General features: G+C 40.1%; 3 protein-coding genes across 4 annotated transcripts; 1 reads left to right on the top strand and 2 right to left on the bottom strand.

Annotated features, from left to right (window-relative positions):
* Positions 1-1,991: 1,991 nt before the first annotated feature.
* Positions 1,992-9,981, bottom strand: usp49 (ubiquitin specific peptidase 49). Its single transcript, XM_028575276.1, has 7 exons — positions 9,566-9,981; positions 7,559-7,672; positions 5,960-7,431; positions 5,275-5,482; positions 4,146-4,254; positions 3,748-3,953; positions 1,992-3,661 (listed from the first exon to the last, which is right to left on the bottom strand). The coding sequence occupies exons 3-7, from the start codon at positions 7,364-7,366 to the stop codon at positions 3,558-3,560; spliced, it is 2,034 nt and encodes a 677-aa protein (XP_028431077.1). The 5' UTR covers positions 7,367-7,431; positions 7,559-7,672; positions 9,566-9,981; the 3' UTR covers positions 1,992-3,557.
* A 377-nt stretch (positions 9,982-10,358) lies between these two features.
* med20 (mediator complex subunit 20) lies at positions 10,359-14,387 on the bottom strand. 2 transcript variants are annotated; one of them, XM_028575306.1, is made up of 4 exons: positions 13,687-14,387; positions 13,236-13,381; positions 11,257-11,510; positions 10,359-11,171 (listed from the first exon to the last, which is right to left on the bottom strand). In XM_028575306.1, exons 1-4 carry the CDS (start codon positions 13,764-13,766, stop codon positions 10,950-10,952), a joined length of 702 nt encoding a protein of 233 aa, XP_028431107.1. In that variant the 5' UTR covers positions 13,767-14,387; the 3' UTR covers positions 10,359-10,949. The 2 variants fall into 2 exon arrangements, with proteins under 2 accessions (XP_028431107.1, XP_028431108.1); XM_028575307.1 differs by lacking the exon at positions 13,687-14,387 and adding an exon at positions 13,647-13,683.
* On the top strand, positions 13,775-19,000 carry bysl (bystin-like). Its single transcript, XM_028575283.1, has 7 exons — positions 13,775-14,362; positions 14,840-14,996; positions 15,125-15,263; positions 15,371-15,504; positions 15,590-15,750; positions 18,114-18,216; positions 18,397-19,000. The coding sequence occupies exons 1-7, from the start codon at positions 14,092-14,094 to the stop codon at positions 18,749-18,751; spliced, it is 1,320 nt and encodes a 439-aa protein (XP_028431084.1). The 5' UTR covers positions 13,775-14,091; the 3' UTR covers positions 18,752-19,000.
* The last annotated feature ends 363 nt before the right edge of the window (positions 19,001-19,363 follow it).

Raw genomic sequence — 19,363 nt, 5'->3', positions numbered from 1 at the left:
AGTTTCTTCCAAGAAATCTTTGGATCGTCTTTTTTCTAATGATTTATGATACATGAACTACAAAGACTAGAGAAACTTAATAATGACTTTAAAATGCTGATCATGTTTGCCGTAACCTTCATGTTGAAGCTATAGTATATTTGAGAGGAAAAAGGTTTTTTTTCATGAATGTTATGTGCTCATGCATGTGTTTATATGTGCACTAAGATGCATCTAGCTGGCATGAGTTAACATTTCATTAATGACCACATTAATCTTCTATAACTGCCGTTTTGTTGTCAGAAATACAGTGTAGATATGTTGTATCTCAACTCAGTGTCACTCCTGGTTTGTTTCACATCCTGTTCTGGTGGGGCTTTTAGACGCATTTCTCTCTTTTTGTCTTTTTCTTGAAGTCAAATCAACTGGGGTTTTTTACACTGATATCTGCAACAAATTCACCTTAATATTTCAACTATGTAAAATCTGTTCTGTTCTTAAATGCTATTTCATAACCACTATTATAGGACTGCTACTAATCCACAGTGTCAAATTAACTGGCATGTCAAATTGTATTAAAGTTTATATCCAGTTTGCAAAAAATAGTTATTGCTGTTTTAATAAACAACGTAAGAAATACATGATTTTCATATATTAGGCTGACCTTGACTATATTCTTATCATCCTTTTGCAGAGACAGAACTTTTTGACTGAAATGTTCTTAGAACTCTTCCATCACTTAAGATATAGATATAATGGTACCACTTTCTAATTAGGCATCTTTTGTAACTAAGGGTTCTATTAATAGTTGATAAAATATTTTCTAAAGCTATATAAATCCGTTTTGAGCCTTTAATAAAAGTTTGTGAAAAATCCCTTTGACTGATTATGCAGTATGGCAACTTACATTTTGAAAAAGGGATAACCAAAAAAACATTTAATAAACTTATTAAGCATTTATTAAAGGATTAGCAACATCTGTAACTGTATTATTACCTAATAGAAAGGATAAACACCAGCCAGAGGGATTTTTCACAACATGGCAACCCAACATTCTTTTTATTAATGTCTCAACATATAAACCCCTTAATAAAGGAGATATTAGACAGTGGGACTGAAATAAGTTTAAAAGTTGAAATACTTAGCATATTCACTTAATAAAACAAATAACTGCTAATGAATACAATAAGGACTACGTTATGTTAGTAATTACATCAGCATGAGACGGCTGACTTTAGTGTGATCGGCAGTTCAGGAAGAGCTCACTGAAATAGAAACAAGTAATTATTTATGTAGGTAAGCTAAATGCTAAACTTCTAATTAGCATTTAGCTAAAATGCTTAGCTATTGGAACAGTAGCAGAGAAGTCATTAAGTCAGCAGAGGCTAAGGATATTTACTTTTGCTAAAATGATCTAACATTAGCCACCATAACCTGCTGATCACGGCAGACCAAGTGAGGCTGTTAGCAGCGAATCCCCTGTGTGGATTCAAATGAGCAATGGTGCATTTTATAGCTAATGAAAGCTATGAAATGTTTAATTTGTAAGAGGAACAAAGTGTTAGGTCTTCTCTCAAAAGTGATAGTCCAGCTTTAAAGACAAAAGCAGTCTCATAGTTCACCAACAGAATAAATAAAAGATTACAAACAAAACATTGTGTTTTACGTTAGTTTTGTTACTGAAAAACAAAAAATTTTTTGATGGATAAAAAAACAAAACAAAAAAAACGTAGTGAAATAAATAGGATAGGGGACCTGTCCATCAGATGCATCTTTGTCTGGACAAGATAACATTTATTCTAGGTTACAAATCTTTAAGCTTTAAAGCATTAGAGAAACAGAATGTATAGGAGATTTCAGATCGGATGCGTGTCTAATATATCTAATGTGTATCAGATCCTTCTGTGGATTATTTCAGTTCTACTTTCCTGTATCGCTTTGTTAAGTACCCTCCTATAATGCTGTTAACATACAGTAGATGTTGCAGGCACTGCGACGACCCAAGAAACGTTTCACATTTGTTTTGTCTTTTTAATAATTACCATCAGGCAAAACCCATGTGACCATTACATTTATGACAGGTATTCTTACAGTACAAGACAGAACTCAAAGGGATCAGAGCCAGTGGCATGGCCACACCTGACCGCTAAAAAGTAAGACATTCATCGTCATTAGATTGTTCCGACTTTTACATAGAGTTCGTTTGACTCGTATCAAACACGTTTTTTTCTTGATTACCTAGCAAATTCTAAAGACCTTGATAGAAACAGCAGAGTAGAAAAAAAACATTGTATAACAAGCAGAAGAATTCCTGATTTTATCTTAATGTCCTGTCAAGATGCAAGATGTACAATATATTGCTTTCAGGTGCTCAACTCAAAATGGGTACCCCAACACATTCTTCTGTATCGCAGTCTGCCCTTTAACTCGTTTTTTTCCATCTCCTGCCGACCCGGGCTCAGACTAGTCTCACCGTTACGCAACAGGGGGGAGCTGCCATTTAAACAAGATACAGGAGCAAAAAGATGAACAATCACAAAGATAGGACCAACAATATTAGCCCCTCCTCAAAAGTGCAGCTTTCCACCACTCATCATCAATCAAGTGTCTGAAACTCAAACTTTTTGCTTCTTTTTATGAAAGTGAAACATAGAATGACTACAAAATAAAAACTAAAACATAAACTAGTCCTGTTCACTGAGAGCAAAGGGTAAAGGCCTCAAGCCTGAGACACAGTATCCAGTCACAGCAGTACAATTGAGGAGAGGACATGAAGTACAAACGACACAGGGATGAGTATTAAAAGTTTTCAGAACTGACATTTCACGATAATTAAAAAAAGCTGAACAGACGGCGACAAAGACTCTGGACTTTATTCACCAGATTCATTTAATTCAAGTGGAACGACACAATAATGTTGAAAGTAGTACCTCTTATAACATTTAGTGCATTGGCTATTAAATGTACAGTTATATATAAAAGGCACATTAACAACACTATTGTGATTAAAATGCTCTAAAATCCAGAATCCATGTTGCCTTTGAATGTGAAATGCTGTTACAGGAGAGCACCTGGTTGGTTCCAGACTCAGACACGAGCCTGATTGTATTTTCTTTTTTTAAAAACACGGACACACAACTTGGTGTTCAGCAGGACAGAGTCGGACCTGCTCCCACAGTCTTCGGGCCGTTAACCGGTATGCTGGTCCCACAGGCCGAGAAACCGGTGGCCTCATTTATGAAAAGGTTTTTGATTTATTATTTTCATTTAAAATCCAACGCAATCCAAAGCCGCCTATTAGAACATTTAAATTCCAATTATTTTTCCTTCTATTACATACTACTACTACAGCATGTATACAATTATCATAATCTTTCTCATCAGGATTATGCTCCTAAAATTTTCACTTTGACTTATGATTGTGGCTGTCCTACTGGCCCCTTGCTATCTTTTTTTTTTTTTTTTTGGTAAATCATTTCAAAATGATTGTTTAATGACATCTGGGGAAAATATCAGAACGTTTTCATAAATGCAGCCTTTAGTTGCCACGTACAGATCGACATCACAGCGAGAGGTACCTAGGCAGACCTCTGGGTATAGAAGAGAATATAGGCCTGAGTGTTGCACACTTCCTCCACACTGCAAACCTTCATCTCAGAGTCATTACAGTGGACCCAGAAACCTGAGGATACAAAGACAAAAACAGGTTAACAGCAGAGCAACAGGACTTTGTAGGTTGGTCTGAATCAAGTCCGGTCTCTTCCTCACCTCCTTCTGTATTGTAGCAGTATGCGGTGTAGTGCCCTGAGCCAAAGCCTTTACCATGATGCATAACAACAGCAGACAGATCGTAGGTGTAGCCTCCTCTGTGGACAGAGTGACCTGAGCCTGTGCAGCAGTATGGTTTGATGTTCAGAACCTGGTCAAAGGCCACATGGACGCCGATTTTCTCCCTATGGTTCCGCCCTGACCATCTGCCATACAACAGCAACCGGTTAGCTCACAAGGACTCACAAGCACCGTGATAAACATACATTGCTCCTGTACTTTAGCGCTCTCATTTTAGCTACAAAAAAAAATAAAAAATAAAACTGGGTTTTTCAAACCGTTTTAAAAGTGATTTAACAGTAAACATTATGTGAAAAATAGCCTGTAGAGAAACTTGCCTGAAGCGTTTGAGGTGCAGCCGTAGAACCTGAGGTAAACGGTAGATCAGAAGCTGCTTACGTGCCTCTGACAGAACTAAGGGTTTGTGGGATGATTTCCGTCTTCTTTCTGACAAACCATGAAACAACGAGATGGTAAGTTACTCTGCAAATCAATTCAAAACGCATATCATTGCGCTTTATTTTAGCGCAGAGGTGACACACTTCCCATATCAGGCTTTGCGAACAGACAAACATTTGTGCAGCTTTCCTAAAGGCTGCCGGCCTTGTTTTCAAGTCACTGCCTCCTCCAAGGCTGTCAACAGCGAGCTAACACTCCTCCGACAAGTCAGTGTCCTCGCTCTCTGCTCGGTCACTCAGAGTGTGTGTTGGCCCACTGCTGGAGGCGCTGCATCTCAGTCAAAACTGAATTATTTTTAACTCTGAACTCAAAACTATTTTGTACATTTACTTATTCAAGTCAGTTTTTAAAGTTGTAACTCCTGTCATTAAAACTACATTTATCTCAGCACTAATGTCCTCTGCATTCAAAGTCCAATTTCCTTTTGTGATGCAATGTTATTTGTACAGGTACCGGTATGTGAAACACTGCATTAACAAAGCAATTTATTTTTATTATTTTTTATTATTTTTTTTTAAAAAGATAAAAATATTTTCAAGCCATCCCTTTGTATTGAAATGGAGCAGAGACAGATGGACAGACAGAACACACAATGCGCTGCAATCAGCCGTTTCTCCGCAAAGGCAGAGTCAACTAGACCACACTGCGATGAGTTGAATCAGGCTCCTTAGATCGAATTTGGTCACCACTACTTATTTTCTTGTCTTTGTTTTAGTAGTTGTGGTGTAGATTCGTCTGCTTTACCCTTACCCGGCAGTCCTAGGAAATTTGTCCATGCTTTGCTAGCAGTGCAGCAGAGCCATGCAATATTTAAATTTAGTGTCACCGTATTATAACTCTAGGCACCCCCTAGGGGGCACGTCCCCCAGTTTGGGAACCATTGCATTAGATTATGTTAAGTAGTAGGCAGGCATCCTGATAAATTCAGATGTGTCCAACTCCAGCGCGGTAGATGGAAAAAAATCTTTACAGATAAGAAATAAAAAAAATTGTTTGCATTGTACTAACTGTTGCAGTGGTTGCAGGCATAGATGCTGCCTTCAAGAGCCTCCATTTCCGTAAACTTGGACAGCATCTCAGTGAGGGTGCAGCTGCGCTGGTAAGCTGTAGAGCCTGAGCCTTTGTCTATGCTGTGGTATCGCTCTGGAAACTCCAAAGACAAATCCCAGAACGGCTCAACTGTGTTAGACTTGTGCTTACAGGACAGACACGTCACCTAAAAAAGAAAAACATACAGCAAGAAGAGAACAAAAACAGGTGAAGACTCCAGTGGTAAGTAGTTGTGATTAAGTCTTACATTTTAGAAATTAAGTGGACCTCTAAAAAAAATAAAAATAAAATGCAATGAGTTTTTAAAAAGCATCACAAAATAGTAGAATCTAAGAATGTCTTAAAAATCTGTTTATGTATCAGTGTTATTAGCCCATATATGTCAGTTGAACACACTGCTTGATATTCAAACTGCCGTAGTTTTATATGAAGGACCCTGAAAGTCTTTTTTTGAGTGATATTCAAAATGAAAAAAAGAAATGACATTTTTTTAACAATCATATCTCATTTATAAGGACGAGTGGTCGTGCATTCCTTTTCAAATGACTTGGCCTCACTCTTTCAGCGTTTCTTTTATGAGTTTGAAGGCAGGTTTGGGACAAGGTACTCATACTGTAAAGTGGACACATATCTGATGTCTCACCTGGCTGAGTAGCTGCCCATGAAAGATGGTGTTGAGAACCTTGAGCACTTGCTTGGATAGTTTCCTCTTTGTGATGGGGATAACTATCCTGCGTTTGGACCCCTCTGTGTCCAGCTCCTGCTGCACCTTGTCCAGCAGCTCACACAAGAACTCCTGGGCGTCCTGCTGGTCGTACCCACGGAAAGCTGGGATGAGGTTCCACACAGAGTGCAGCATGGCGAATGGAGACACTAAAGACCACCGGCCTGACCACATGACCCTGAAAAGTGTATGCAACTCATGGCACAGAGACATCTGCTGGCGGGTGGAGCAGCGAGACTCCTTGGGCTGGACCAACTCCGAAGCCTGTGGGGAAGGCAGGGCACTTTCTTTTTTGCCCACGGGCAAATTCCAACTGCCTGCCTTGCCTATGGGTTCAAGAGGGCCTCCCGACAGTGCTGTGGTACTACTGCTGACGACACTTCCTGTCACACCCTTCATCCCCTGGGAGTGATTGGTCTTGGCCAGCAGCTCCTCAGTCTCACAAAGGTCCAAAGTGAGAAAACACTCCCTGAATTTCTGCAGGTGGCTTAGCACTTGCAATATTGAGTTCATGTAGCATGTGTTCCCCAAATTGCGCAGACCAGTGACACCTGGAGCAAGTCTCCGGCGGGTTACCGTGTGTGTGGAGTAGTACCTCCTCAGTTTAGCAGCTCTGCCATTCGGAGGAGCCTTACGGGACAAGGGGAGAAGGGAAGGCTTCTTGGGGGGAGGAGGTAGGCGTTCTGGAGGGTCGCGAAATTTGCGAGGAATGAGTGTGATGGTTGAACGTGGCGCCTGAGTAAGAAGCCTAGCACTCTTTCTGGGCGGGACATTGCCAAGCTCTTCCATGAGTCTCCTTTTCACCTCTTTTTTTTGTCTTCTGGCTTCCTCAAGTTTCTCTTTACGCCGATTCTGCAGCTCTTGATGTTTACAGATCCACATTTGAAGCATCTTCCCCAGAAGTGCTTTCCTCCTGTGACGCGAGGCCAGCTGCATGGGGGGCTGTGGCCCACAGTCCCCAACCCAGGGGGTGCACTCTCCCCCAGTCGAGGAGCGTAGTGAGCGTCTACCTGGGGTGCGAACAGTAGAGAGTGCCCCTCTGAGGAGTTTGAGGTCTCCCTCTGCGTTATCATTGAGTACATAGTCTCCACAGGCAAAACAGAACACATCCAGCTCACGCACCTCCATAGCCAGTGGGTGGTGTGACTCCTGAAAGTGTTTGAGTGAGTGCTCCTCTATGAAACGTCCACAGGCCACGTGGGAGCACTTGAGGCAGGCCCACACTGAATCGGTGGTGCTGCAGTCCACACAGTGCCATTTTTGTGGATTGAGGATGGAATGGTCGTGACCCAGACGCAGGCGTCCCACGTGCTTACAACGATCCATCTCTCACGATGCACATGTGGCCTCAGTGATAGGACACACGTCCTGTAACCAAGCAGCACCTCATTCTGGAGGTAAGATTTACAGAAAAAATAAATAAAGTGAGATTAAGGTCATCTGGCCATACAATCCAGTAAAAGGACATATCCAGTCTGAATCATTCACATTAATGAGAAAATGAAAAGGATTACTTACTGTAAAAGTAGTTTGCTTGATCAGGTTTGGGACAATACATCACAACATCTGCAGAGAACTCAACAGCAACGTTCAGCTCAATCACCCATGTCCATGGTCACCAACAGGAGCATTCTGAGAAACCGGGATGAAATCAAATTAGTAGTGCATAGTTGCATAGTTGGCCTAATAGTTGGTTTGATTTGCATTGAGAGATGATCTTATGGAAAGTACCCCATGCCAATCTCTAGGTACGGTGAAGGGTATGCGATGATGGGGGGTATTTTAATTCCAAAGGCCAAGGGAACTTTATCGGGATGCATAGTATCCTGGATCCATGAAATAACTGGCCTTTAAAAATAAAAATCTGCCTGCCTCTATGCGAATTTAACATAGGGGTGTGTATACTTGTGGCCCCTGTATTTTTTAAATTAAGGCATTAAGTTCAATTTCCAAAAGATGTTTTTTTATTCTTCTTTTTAGTCAACAATTAGCATGGGTATAAAACTTATGAGCACAACTGTAATTTGCAGTAGTGCGTATATAGAATGGTTTAAATTTACAACATCTATTAAAATGTGGTTTTCAAATAGAATCTTCTCCAACACGGTTTGAAAATCTATTTACAAACATTTCATAATCTGAACAATTTATTAAAAACGATACCAGACACTGAGAAGTGATTACTACTGAAAAACTCCTACACAAAACAGATTTTGCAGTGACATGCAAAACAGGATAAACACTATGTGTAAAAACCACTTGATGAATGCGGGACTTGGAACAGACAGTTTTATAAAATACCTTTCTTCTCTTAAGTGCTTAAGTTTTTTCCTTGACTTCACAGAGAGCTTGTGCTGAGTGTTACACCATTAATATTGTGGGCCTGTAACACCCATTGAGACATGATATGTAATATTGAGCTATACAAATAAACGTGACCTGGAATTAACTAGGGTTATTAGTCAGATCATTGGAGTTGAAATAAAAAAAAATACAGTATATGTATTGTTATTTGTTGTACATGTGCTGGTAATGATTAATGTTAAGTCTGATGTTTATTAAAAACACAATATATGGGTCTCATTTACATAGAGACAATATTTAAAGCTCCTAAACGGCCAGATTTACAGGTAGAAATACTGACATGAAGGAGAATGGCTGTCTGTCCATTTAAATAGTGTTAATCCATGTATTTCTGTAACGTTACCTCAGCGCTGTGCTTCACCATTCTCCTTGCTTTTCATTTTGTGTAAATCATTCCCCTACTTTTATAACTCCAACTGTAACCAAAAGACTTAAGATTTACTTGCAAGTCGGTGCAACTGGTTTCTAGTTGGTTGAGTACCCAAATCGTGCTATGTTGTGCTGTGCTATTGGAAGTGCCTATTAACGCATGTGACGCTGATATTCACAAATGTTACAACACCCCAACTGTAACGTAATCTGTCCGTGTTTTAAAGCCTAACGTCTGGCTGAGCCTGGCTGGCTCTTAACGCCATGCTAAGCTACCCCACCATCACCATGTTCAACCAGAACAAAGAGCAGTCAGAGAGCCACTCTCCAGGAACATCCAACAACTTTGTGGGTCTGAGGCAGCTCAGCCAGCCATAAGTTAGCAACACCGCTAACCGCTAGCTACTGCAGCTCTGCACAGGGTTAGCGTTGTCTAGCCTTTTGCTATCTATCTAATTATGTACTTTGTTAAAAACAGATGATTCGCTTGGCACCGAGTAGCTAACATTTATGTAATTAGCTTGCCATAGTAGCTACCGTTAGCCGAACGGCTAGCGCGTTTGCTGAGGACAATCGAAGTTAACCTCACGGTTGTTGTTGGTCGCTAACGTTAACTAAGTATTAACACTGTGCGGCTTAGCTCGCTAACGAACTGCGCCGTTAACCGTTAAAGAACTCCCCGGTGACTTTTATCACAGAACGCCGGTTAATGGAGTGCACATTAACACTGGGCCTCATCTGTGTTCGTTACTACATTTTACATCTGATAACGGAAAAGCTGGGTAACATTACCATCACCAACATCCATCCATCCGGTACACTCAGAGGTGGTTGTTGTCCTGCTCCTCACAGATTGAACAACCCAACTCTCGATCTGATCCCGGACCCCGCTGCTCTCATTGGACTGGGACCGAGCGGCAGCCGGGCTCTCATTGGCGGAATGGCTGAACAACAAGCAGCAGGATGGACCGTCCGTCCGTCCGTCCACCCACCGAGGCCACATGGAACAATAACCGAGGCTAGACCGCACACCAGGCAAAGAGGACAACTGCCACTGAGCCCAATGTTACACGAAAGCCCTGTGTTTGCCATGGGTCAGCTGGTTTGTGCTAATCTGATTTTTTTTTTTTAAATGCATTAGAGGATGTGTAGCTGTTAACGTTAGTATTAGCGGAATCTGGTGTTGAGGCATTAGGAAGGGACCTGATTAAAAATTTTGACTTCACCCTGCAAATGATTGTGATGCAAGTTAACAGTGTTAAACGGGTTGAAGTAGCAATACATTGTAAACATACTTTATGTAAAAGTTAGTCTTATTATTAATGTATTAAAATCAAAGCAGCATTTTAAATACCCTGAACATCCACGAATCTGCCCCACAGGTACTTTTTATTTTTGCCCAATTAGACAAATTCTCAGGACTATGTGGTTGTGCACAGACTTGACATGATTGACAGCTTATTCATTCTTTTTCACATATGACACTTTGAAATGTCATGGTAGGTTATTAGTATCACCTATGTGTTGTGCATGCTGATCACAATTTAATAGTATTATTACTAAGCAGTTTAAACTGAACAGTGACTTAATTCATGTTACCTGTATTTTATATCTCCAAGTCAAAATCTCTACCACAAAAAAATGTCTATTGAATATACATCATTGAACTGAGATCTGCAGTTCTCTGAACATATGCAGATGTCCTTGTTCATACTTCAATAAGGTTTTTCCTGTTTAAAACATTATTAACTTACTAAACATAAGCATATAGCCATCACCCATTGCAAGAAATCTAATAAGATAACCAAATAGAAAAGTAATAGCCCATTACAGGAAATCTAATAAGATAAACCAATAGAAAAACAATCAATTATGTGTCATTTTACTTTCAGCAAAAAAAGAAAAAAAGTCTCTAGAGAAAGTTACAACCCCAGCAATAGAAAATTAGAAGTAATTAGTCAGAAACACAGGTCCTAGCTACTCTAGCCTTTCAGTAAGTATCTTTAATAAAAGATGCTTTCATCAAACAGGTGTAATGCAATGTTGAGGCTTCAGAAATGGAAATATAAAACCCCAGGCTCTGACAAAGTCCTGGATAACATGTTGATCCACTGGACCAGAATTAAAGCAACATCAATACAAACAAAGAAAATGTCTCTCCATTGCCGTTGACAACTCAACGCACGTTACTTCCTGGCATTTGCATTTTACGAAGTTTGTTGAACAACTCCAAGTATTGAGTCATCGTGTCAACGCAGTCTGATGGTGCAAAGAGTCCTTCAGGCTTGGCAGCAAAGACAGACGGCAGTTCGGGGACGCTGGGGCCAAGAAAGGACTGCATGAATTCCTTTGTGAGATTCCAGCAGTCCCCTGGAACCACACAAGGGCAGTACTCCACCTGAGGAAACGCACAGAGAGTTAATGAAGTCACATTGGGAAACTGTCATGTTTCCACTTAAAATAATATGTATTTAACTACATACCTCTACTGATATCCCTCTGGCACTGGAGCTCATTGTCACAGTACCAACTTTTATTAAGAAGTCACAGTAGCGGTATCTAGAACCACGGCACTCCACCTTGTGCGCCTTGGCATTCTGGAAGTGACTTTTTAGTTTCACCATGAGAACGTCAAAGTTTGTGTCAGCTACCAGGCACGGCCCGCCTTCAAACAGAGCAATGCAGCTCAGGGGAGTTTCAGAATTGTGCATCACGTATAAGAGCTTGGAGGGCTGACCTGTAACAGACGGAAGAGACTGGCTGTCAGAGGTGTCAAGTAAAGAAGTTTATTCAGTATGTAGACGTATTGGCACTACAGTAAATGTTTTCACTTTGTGAGATACCTTTACTTTATCACAATGCAATTTGTACATTTTGTAATATGTTATTTCTATGCCATTACATGTATCGGATTACCTTAGAGCAGTTACTTACAAGATAAGGCTGTCCATGCAAAAATACAACAAACTATTATATGATTTAATGTTACAGTTTAAAACGTGTAACAATAATACTATATACTAGTACTATAAGAAAGTGAAATATTCTTTCACTATTTCTTACACATATATGCTGTAAATATTATTCTTGAATGCAGGGTCTTTTTATTTAAGGGATAATTGTTTCATTTTGGTATAGATATTAGCACTCCATCTATTTTAACCATAACATCCTCTGTGCAGCTCTGGCGGGCCTTTTTAAAGAGAAAATAACCAACCCACCTTGGGCTTCAGACGTACATTTTTGTAACGGAAACCCTGCGTTACAAATTGATGGCATTAAAGAAAGGACTTTGAAAGATGTGAGGCTTTATCAGACAGGGAGGGTCAAAAGAATGTCGCTATTGAGTGGCATTGTGGGGAATGTAGGATTCTGTTGTTTTCTTTTGCTAACGATTATTTTTTGGGGCTTTTCCGCCTTTAATGGACAGGATAGGTGAGAGAGGGAGAAGACGTGCAGGAAATCGTCACAGGTCGGAGTTGAACCCTGGATAAATATATGTGCTCCTGCTCTACCCACTGAGGCAACCCGGCCACAGGCTTCTGTTTTTTTTTTTATGATCAGCGTTTTATTATTTTTATATTTTGAACACACAACATACAGAACAAACAAATACAAATCGAACAGGAACCAAAACCCTCACCCACCCCCCACGGTCTCGAGGAAAACAAAACAAAATACCAGAAAACAAAAATCACACCTTGCCTAGTCACTCTCCTCTAATTCTTGTGGAGGTCATTAGGACGGTTACTTGCGCTGCTGCATTTTTCCATAGGTCTATAGTCGATGACTTGGCTTTGTTGATCCTTGCTGTAGAGAGCTCCAGCATAACTATGTCCAGAAAATACGCCAACCACTGTTTTATACAAAGTGAGTGTGGGGGGGGGAAGCCAGCGCTGAGCTTTCATTTTCTTGGTCACGGTTGATCCAGCTAGCCAAACTTTCTTCTGTCTCTCAAGCAGGTGTAATTTAGAGTCATCATTAAGTAACAAAACAATCTGGTCAGTAGGAAGTCAACATCCTATCACATCAGATATTATTGATGTTGTTTTATTCCAGAACTCATGCACCTGTTCACACTCCCAGACCATGTGCAGGAAAGTTCCAGTTTGTTCAGGTTGACAGAACGTGCAATAGGGAGTAGGAATGGCTTTAGAGACGTATCTCTTCTGAGGAGTCCAATATGTCCTATGGCATATGTTGAAGTGGATCTGGCTTCTGTTTGTTTTTTTAGCAATATTATGGACTAAAAGTCAGGATCTCTTGGCTTCAGCTGCTTGGACTTCATAGAAGTGCTATACTAAACCGCAGGAATATCCCCTATCGCTCCTAAGTACAATGAGAGTGAGGGTAATGCTGCAGTCATATCAAGATTTACTGTCTTCTAATGTTCTTAGACAATCTAGCAGATCAATTAGGTTAAATCTGATACTCAAAGAAAAAGTATAGAATTAAATATTACCGCTGACATTTCCTGTTGGATGGTATGTCTCGCAGTCTACCCAGAAGCTGCCCTGCTTCACAGCACCCAGCTGCTCCAGTTTCTTGTGCATGGTATCCACTGTCTGCTGCACACTCTTCCCCTCTGACACAGGCACCTGGCACACACTGCAGGGGGAAAACAAGCACCACATCACGTTATAAAACACCAGCGTAATCTGTAAGGGAGGACTGAGTAGTCAAGTAACACCTGTCTTTTAGTTGTCATGTTCATGTAAGAACTAAACAAGAACTGCTCCCTCGGTGTGAATGAGAGTGAGCGATGCAGCGCTGCCAAGTGACAAAAGGTATGTGCGACAGCTGAGGCGAGAAACTAAAGATGTAGCTAATATATATGTGTGAATTAAGGACATAGTATTTCAAACATCGTTACCATTTTTCATATAGCTAAAACCATAATGTAATCATCTCACCAAGTGACCCCCATTGATGTTTTGCCTCCAAATGTTTTCTCGGCTTTCGGTTGAATACTTCCGGGTGAAAAGTTATCCATCCGGTAAAGTTAAATAAGAGTATTTAAGATTTTACAGCCAAGAAGCATTCCTGACAATTCATTCGGCTGGATAGTCATATAACGTCGACAATAAACAGTGGTGCCAACAAAAACAGCTAAGATGACCGCATTCTTGCTAGGTTAAGGGTTAGTTAAAGACGTTTCGATGCTACGTGACGTAAATGACGTCACTTCCCCCATGTAATGGACATCCGCACGTGTTGAACAAGTGACTGTTTACAGTACTTGTTAATTCTAGACTTTAGGTAGCACACGCCAACAACAGACGCGCCAATATCGTAACAACTTCTGTCAAACTACAGCGATGCCGAAAGTGAAGCGATCCAAAGGCGGAGGAGGAGGAGGAGAGACGAGCGGAGCAGCGGTGGCGCTGGCTGACCAGATCATGCAGGCGGACACGGTGCGAGCCCGAGGCCGGGTGAAGAGCAGAGACAGTCGGGCAGAAAACGAAGACAAGTACGTAGACGAGCGTCTGTCGCGGAAGATCTTACACCAGGCACGAATTCAGCAAGAGGAGCTTCAGACCGAATATGGACTGGCACCAGAAAAGAAGAAAACTCCAGTCACTGTTCTCGGTAACGTTGGAGCTCTGTCCTCTTCAGGATGAACTGCATCCGCATTGTTGAAAATCTCTTAATGTTTTACATGAAATGCATTCAATTGACGGGTATTTGAATGGAGTCTGGTGTGACCGGACTAGACTAGTATAGTATAAGTGTCCATATAAGGCCCACTTCTTAAGAATTTAGTTAATTGGAAAGTTTACACTCTTGTGAGTTATATGTTGTTAAAATGTTCAGCATTAATTATATTTTAACATTACATAAATATTATGTGAAGGAAATGTATAAATCAGTAATATTTGATCAAAGGAAAAACCTTGACACATCACACAAATCATTTGTAGTGTACATGTTGAATATTTTTGATAGTGTAAAGCTCCTTCAGATGATTGACTTAATCAAGGAACATCACTTAAATATGAAGTGCACATCCTAAACAGTACAGTACGAGATCTTATTAACCATATTTGTCTTGTAATCACATCTTAGGGCCTGACACTCAGGATGCAGACTCCGACGAGGAGTGGCCAGCGCTGGGACAAGCTGGTGCTGATGATGGCGATGTTGTGTGTGACACGGAAGTCGTTGTGGACCCTGACGACGAGAAGGCCATGGAAATGTTCATGAATAAAAACCCTCCGATGAGGCAAGATGCAACATAATGCTGGCTTTATCTTGAAACAAGCTGTAGAGATTTCATTTAAATTGCACACACCATGAGCTAAATTTCTACTTCAAATGCTTAGCTGTGTTTTCTCTTTGTGTTCTTTGTAGACGGACCTTAGCTGATATTATCATGGAGAAGATTACAGAGAAGCAGACTGAGGTAGGGACAGTGATGTCAGAGGTGTCAGGGCGTCCAATGCCCCAACTTGACCCGAGGGTAACCGAAGTGTACAAAGGTGTCAATAAGGTGAGTTACGTCAGTTCTATTAAAGCGAGGCAGGTGTCCCGATTGTAAATGTGAAGATCTCCTCGTAAGCAGTTAAATGATATGTCATTTCTGTTCTTTTGCTTCAGGTTCTGTCAAAATATCGCAGCGGTAAATTGCCAAAGGCTTTTAAAATAGTCCCAGCACTTTCAAACTGGGAGCAGATTCTTTATTTGACTGAGCCTGAGACCTGGACAGCAGCTGCCATGTACCAAGCAACAAGGTGAGTCCCCAGAGTTATGTACTGTATGTACCGCAGATATTTTAACATGGTACAATGATTTTTATTTTTCATGCTTTTGTTATAGAATCTTCTCGTCCAATCTGAAAGAGCGAATGGCCCAGAGGTTTTACAACTTGGTGCTGCTGCCCCGAGTACGGGATGATATTGCAGAGTACAAGCGACTTAACTTTCATCTCTACAGTGCTCTGAAGAAGGCCTTGTTCAAACCGGGAGCATGGTTTAAAGGTGAGACCATTTTATGGATATTTCTTTTTTCTTTTTTTAAGAGTGAGAAGACAAGGGGCACCCTGGTAGCTCACCAGGTAAAGTATGTACCATTAACTGTACATTTCTGCGGCGGCCCAGGTTTGAGTCCGGCACAGGGCATGCATGTCATCCCCTCTTTCTACCTGGCCTGTTGTGTCTTTCTCCCTCATTTAAAAAATAAAGCAGAAATGCCAAAATTATCGACAACTATTTCTATTTGTCAAGCCCCAAATGTTTTGGCTCCAGGTTCTTAAACATGATCATTTATTTTTACTTGTCCTACATTATAATAAACTGAATATCTTTTAGGTTTTGAACTGGGTAACACTTGACGGCCACCATGGGCTCTAAGATATTGTAATGGACATTTTTTTAATTTCCTGATGTTTTATAGACCAATCGATGAATCAAGAAAGTAATCAACAGATTAATCGATAGTGACTAAAATCGTTAGTTGCAGCCCTAATTGATATTATTTCCTCGTCTGTTAAACGGTAAGTTAACCATCACTTTAACATCACTGCTGACTGAAAAGTATCTTAGTTTACAATAAGGTTTACAGGATATGCCAGTGTTATGCTAAGGCAATTCTCTGACCTGATTCTCTGTTATGTAACCTATTTTTAGCATCTCCCAGTCGGGGTGCAAATTTTGATTATTACCAGATAGATTTTGTTGATCAACAGCGATGTGAAGGTGCCTGAAAGCTACAAAGTGTGTTGACAATTCACAATTTACTCTATTTAACATTTGTATTAAATTGTTAAAGACTGAATTCATTAGTGCCACTCTTCTATCTATTACCAAAAGTCAAAATGTGGCTGTTAGATACATAATGATATAGTATCGGGCAAGCTGAGAGTAAAATCAAAATAGTGTTAAAGTAAATTAGTTCCTGATATGTTTTGCATAAACCGTAGCCATCATTACTAGTTACTGTTTCATGAAATGCCTAGTGAATGCTGCACTAAGCTCTGGTCATTTGTGACCCTTGAAAATGAAAAGAGGGTAAAGTGAGTGAAAGAGAGGATTTGACAGCTTGTTGCAAAGAAGAAAAGCTTTCTGGTGTCCCATTTCTAATTTCTGCACTAAATTTAGAAATGTTATTCTGAGGACACTGTTGGAGGATTAGTTTGTGTCCACGGGGGTAAATAACACCATTAGTTCTGGAAGCTTTGTAATTAACGCACTTAAATATTAATTGGGTCAAATCATCCTTCATATGTCTAGAATTTGTTTGGTCAATGATTGTTGATGTCTTTTTTTTTTTTTTTTTCTTCTTCTTCTTTAATCCTGTCGGTCCTGTGTGTTCACAAACTGTCCCAGTTTAATGTGACTATTTACCCCCAAACATCACGTGACCTACATTTACAAAACCACCAGTATGAGACACTACCACTAAGTGGCAGTGTTGCTAAAAAATACACTAAACTGTATACCACACAGTGTAAATTAGAGAACTAATGACCACTAGTGACACAGTCTTGACTCTGTGCTTTTGAATCAGAATAGCTTATTGAAAGCCAAACAGCTGTTGATATGTGAATTAAAGTACCTGTAAAGGTTTATATTAAAGGAGCAGTCTGTCATAGTATATATGTGAAAGCTGCAATATATCTTACTTGGTGCATAGAATTACAGAAGTACCTGAAAATGAAACAAACATGGATGCCTTCACATGGGTCAAAGCCTGTCAATAAGGTGATTAAACCCATATTTAATGGATAAAGGCATTTGGACTGACGCGTTGTTCACAATTACATAGGCCCTCTGCTGGCTGCCTGCACATACCAAAGCGTTTGCTATGGAACGTAGCGCAGGGTAGAGCTGGGCAATATATCGATATTATATCAGTATCGCGATATGAGACTAGATATCGTCTTAGATTTTGGATATCGTAATATCGTGATATGGCATAAGTATTGTCTTTTCCTGGTTTTAAAGGCTGCATTACAGTAAAGTGATGTCATTTTCTGAACTTACCAGACTGTTGTAACTGTTCTATTATTTGCCTTTACCCACTGAGTTATTATATCCACATTACTGATGATTATTTATCAAAAATCTCATTGTGTACATATGTTGTGAAAGCACCAATAGTCGACACTACAATATTGCTGCGGTATCGATATCGAGGTATTTGGTCAAAAACATCGTGATATTTGATTTTCTCCATATCGCCCAGCCCTAGCGCATGTAACATTAGGTAACGTTAGCCTAAACTGACAGCTAGCACAGTCAGGTTTATCGCAGCCTCGTCTGCATCTGTCTCTTGCAGGTTTCCCACCTTATGGAAGTGCTGGAGTAATCTTTCAATATCTTGTGCCTCTTTTGTCACACAGGTATACTGATTCCTCTGTGTGAATCTGGTACGTGTACTCTGAGGGAAGCCATCATCATCGGAAGCATACTCACAAAGTGCTCAATCCCTGTGCTCCATTCTAGGTAATGTTTCCCTTCACTGACACACACCTGCAGACACATGTCAGCATTTTATCGTTAGATGTAGGATTCAGCAAGGTGTCCTTGAATACTTTTTATTGTGTGATGTTGGCAAGATAAGTGAGGTCATGGTTGCATAACATGGAAGGTTGTATAACACTCAAAATCGTTCTTGTCTTTCAGCGCTGCAATGCTGAAGTTGGCAGAGATGGAGTACAATGGTGCTAACAGCATTTTTCTGCGGCTCTTGCTTGACAAGAAATACGCCCTGCCTTTCCGTGTCCTAGATGCCTTGGTGGCCCACTTCCTGTCCTTCCGCAGTGAAAAACGTGTGCTTCCTGTGCTGTGGCATCAGAGTTTACTCACCATGGCTCAGCGCTACAAGGCTGACCTGGCCTCCGAACAGAAGACAGCACTGCTGGAGCTGCTCAAGATACAAACACACCCTCAGATCTCTGCAGAGATTCGCAGAGAACTGCAAAACTCAGAGTCCAGGGATCTTGAAATTGGGCTCCCTGTTACAGTTGAAATGGACTGAGGATTTCTTCAGCATGAAGAAAATTGTGTTAAATCTAACTTCATTAAGGACAGATTAAAAATGGATGTCTCATTACAGTGTCGTCGGAGCCACAATTCTGGTCCCTGAGTGGATGAGTTTGCACATTTAAAAATGCACATCAGTAGTGATGTAGATGTTGTTATTTCATATCAGGAATCTGATATTTGCTTTACCTGCCTTAGTATCTTCAAACAGGAAATAAAATTGGATACTGTTGAGACATATTTAGCCGTCTCTGACCTGTAAATTATTTAATTTTTTTGTGTTGAGTTTCTGTGTTAAATTGTATCCGCAAACATACAGACTCATTACAGAATCATTCATTCATTCATTGAACACACAAACATTTTTAAATTAGTAATAACATTTGTACTATTAAACAATAATGGCAAAAATATTTAGCAAATAGTCGATTTCTAAAAAAGAAACTAAACTATTACATAATTGTAACGTTTAATGTGAAATTTACCCTTAAAAAGTATGGTAATAAAAGCTAATAAATTACTGTTACGTTAAAATATATATATATATATATATATATATATATAAAAAAAAAAAAAACTTTACCAAAATTGCAAGAGAATGGCAATT

This window comes from Perca flavescens, chromosome 4 (genome assembly GCF_004354835.1).
Source record: "Perca flavescens isolate YP-PL-M2 chromosome 4, PFLA_1.0, whole genome shotgun sequence".
Taxonomy (NCBI): Eukaryota; Metazoa; Chordata; class Actinopteri; order Perciformes; family Percidae; genus Perca; species Perca flavescens.
The sequence above is the reverse complement of the archived record's forward strand: the minus strand, read 5'-3'. Positions and strand labels throughout refer to the sequence as shown.

Coding starts and splice junctions, on each gene's coding strand:
- usp49 (XM_028575276.1), bottom strand. CDS start 7,366: ATGGATCGTTGTAAGCACGTGGGACGCCTGCGTCTGGGTCACGACCAT. Junction 3,954..4,145: donor CTGCACCTCAAACGCTTCAG/GCAAGTTTCTCT, acceptor GTTGTATGGCAG/ATGGTCAGGGCGGAACCATA. Junction 3,662..3,747: donor CTGCTACAATACAGAAGGAG/GTGAGGAAGAGA, acceptor TTGTATCCTCAG/GTTTCTGGGTCCACTGTAAT.
- med20 (XM_028575306.1), bottom strand. CDS start 13,766: ATGGATAACTTTTCACCCGGAAGTATTCAACCGAAAGCCGAGAAAACA. Junction 13,382..13,686: donor ACATCAATGGGGGTCACTTG/GTGAGATGATTA, acceptor TTCCCCCTGCAG/TGTGTGCCAGGTGCCTGTGT. Junction 11,511..13,235: donor TCCAACAGGAAATGTCAGCG/GTAATATTTAAT, acceptor CGTCTGTTACAG/GTCAGCCCTCCAAGCTCTTA.
- bysl (XM_028575283.1), top strand. CDS start 14,092: ATGCCGAAAGTGAAGCGATCCAAAGGCGGAGGAGGAGGAGGAGAGACG. Junction 14,363..14,839: donor AACTCCAGTCACTGTTCTCG/GTAACGTTGGAG, acceptor ATCACATCTTAG/GGCCTGACACTCAGGATGCA. Junction 15,264..15,370: donor TGTACAAAGGTGTCAATAAG/GTGAGTTACGTC, acceptor CTTTTGCTTCAG/GTTCTGTCAAAATATCGCAG.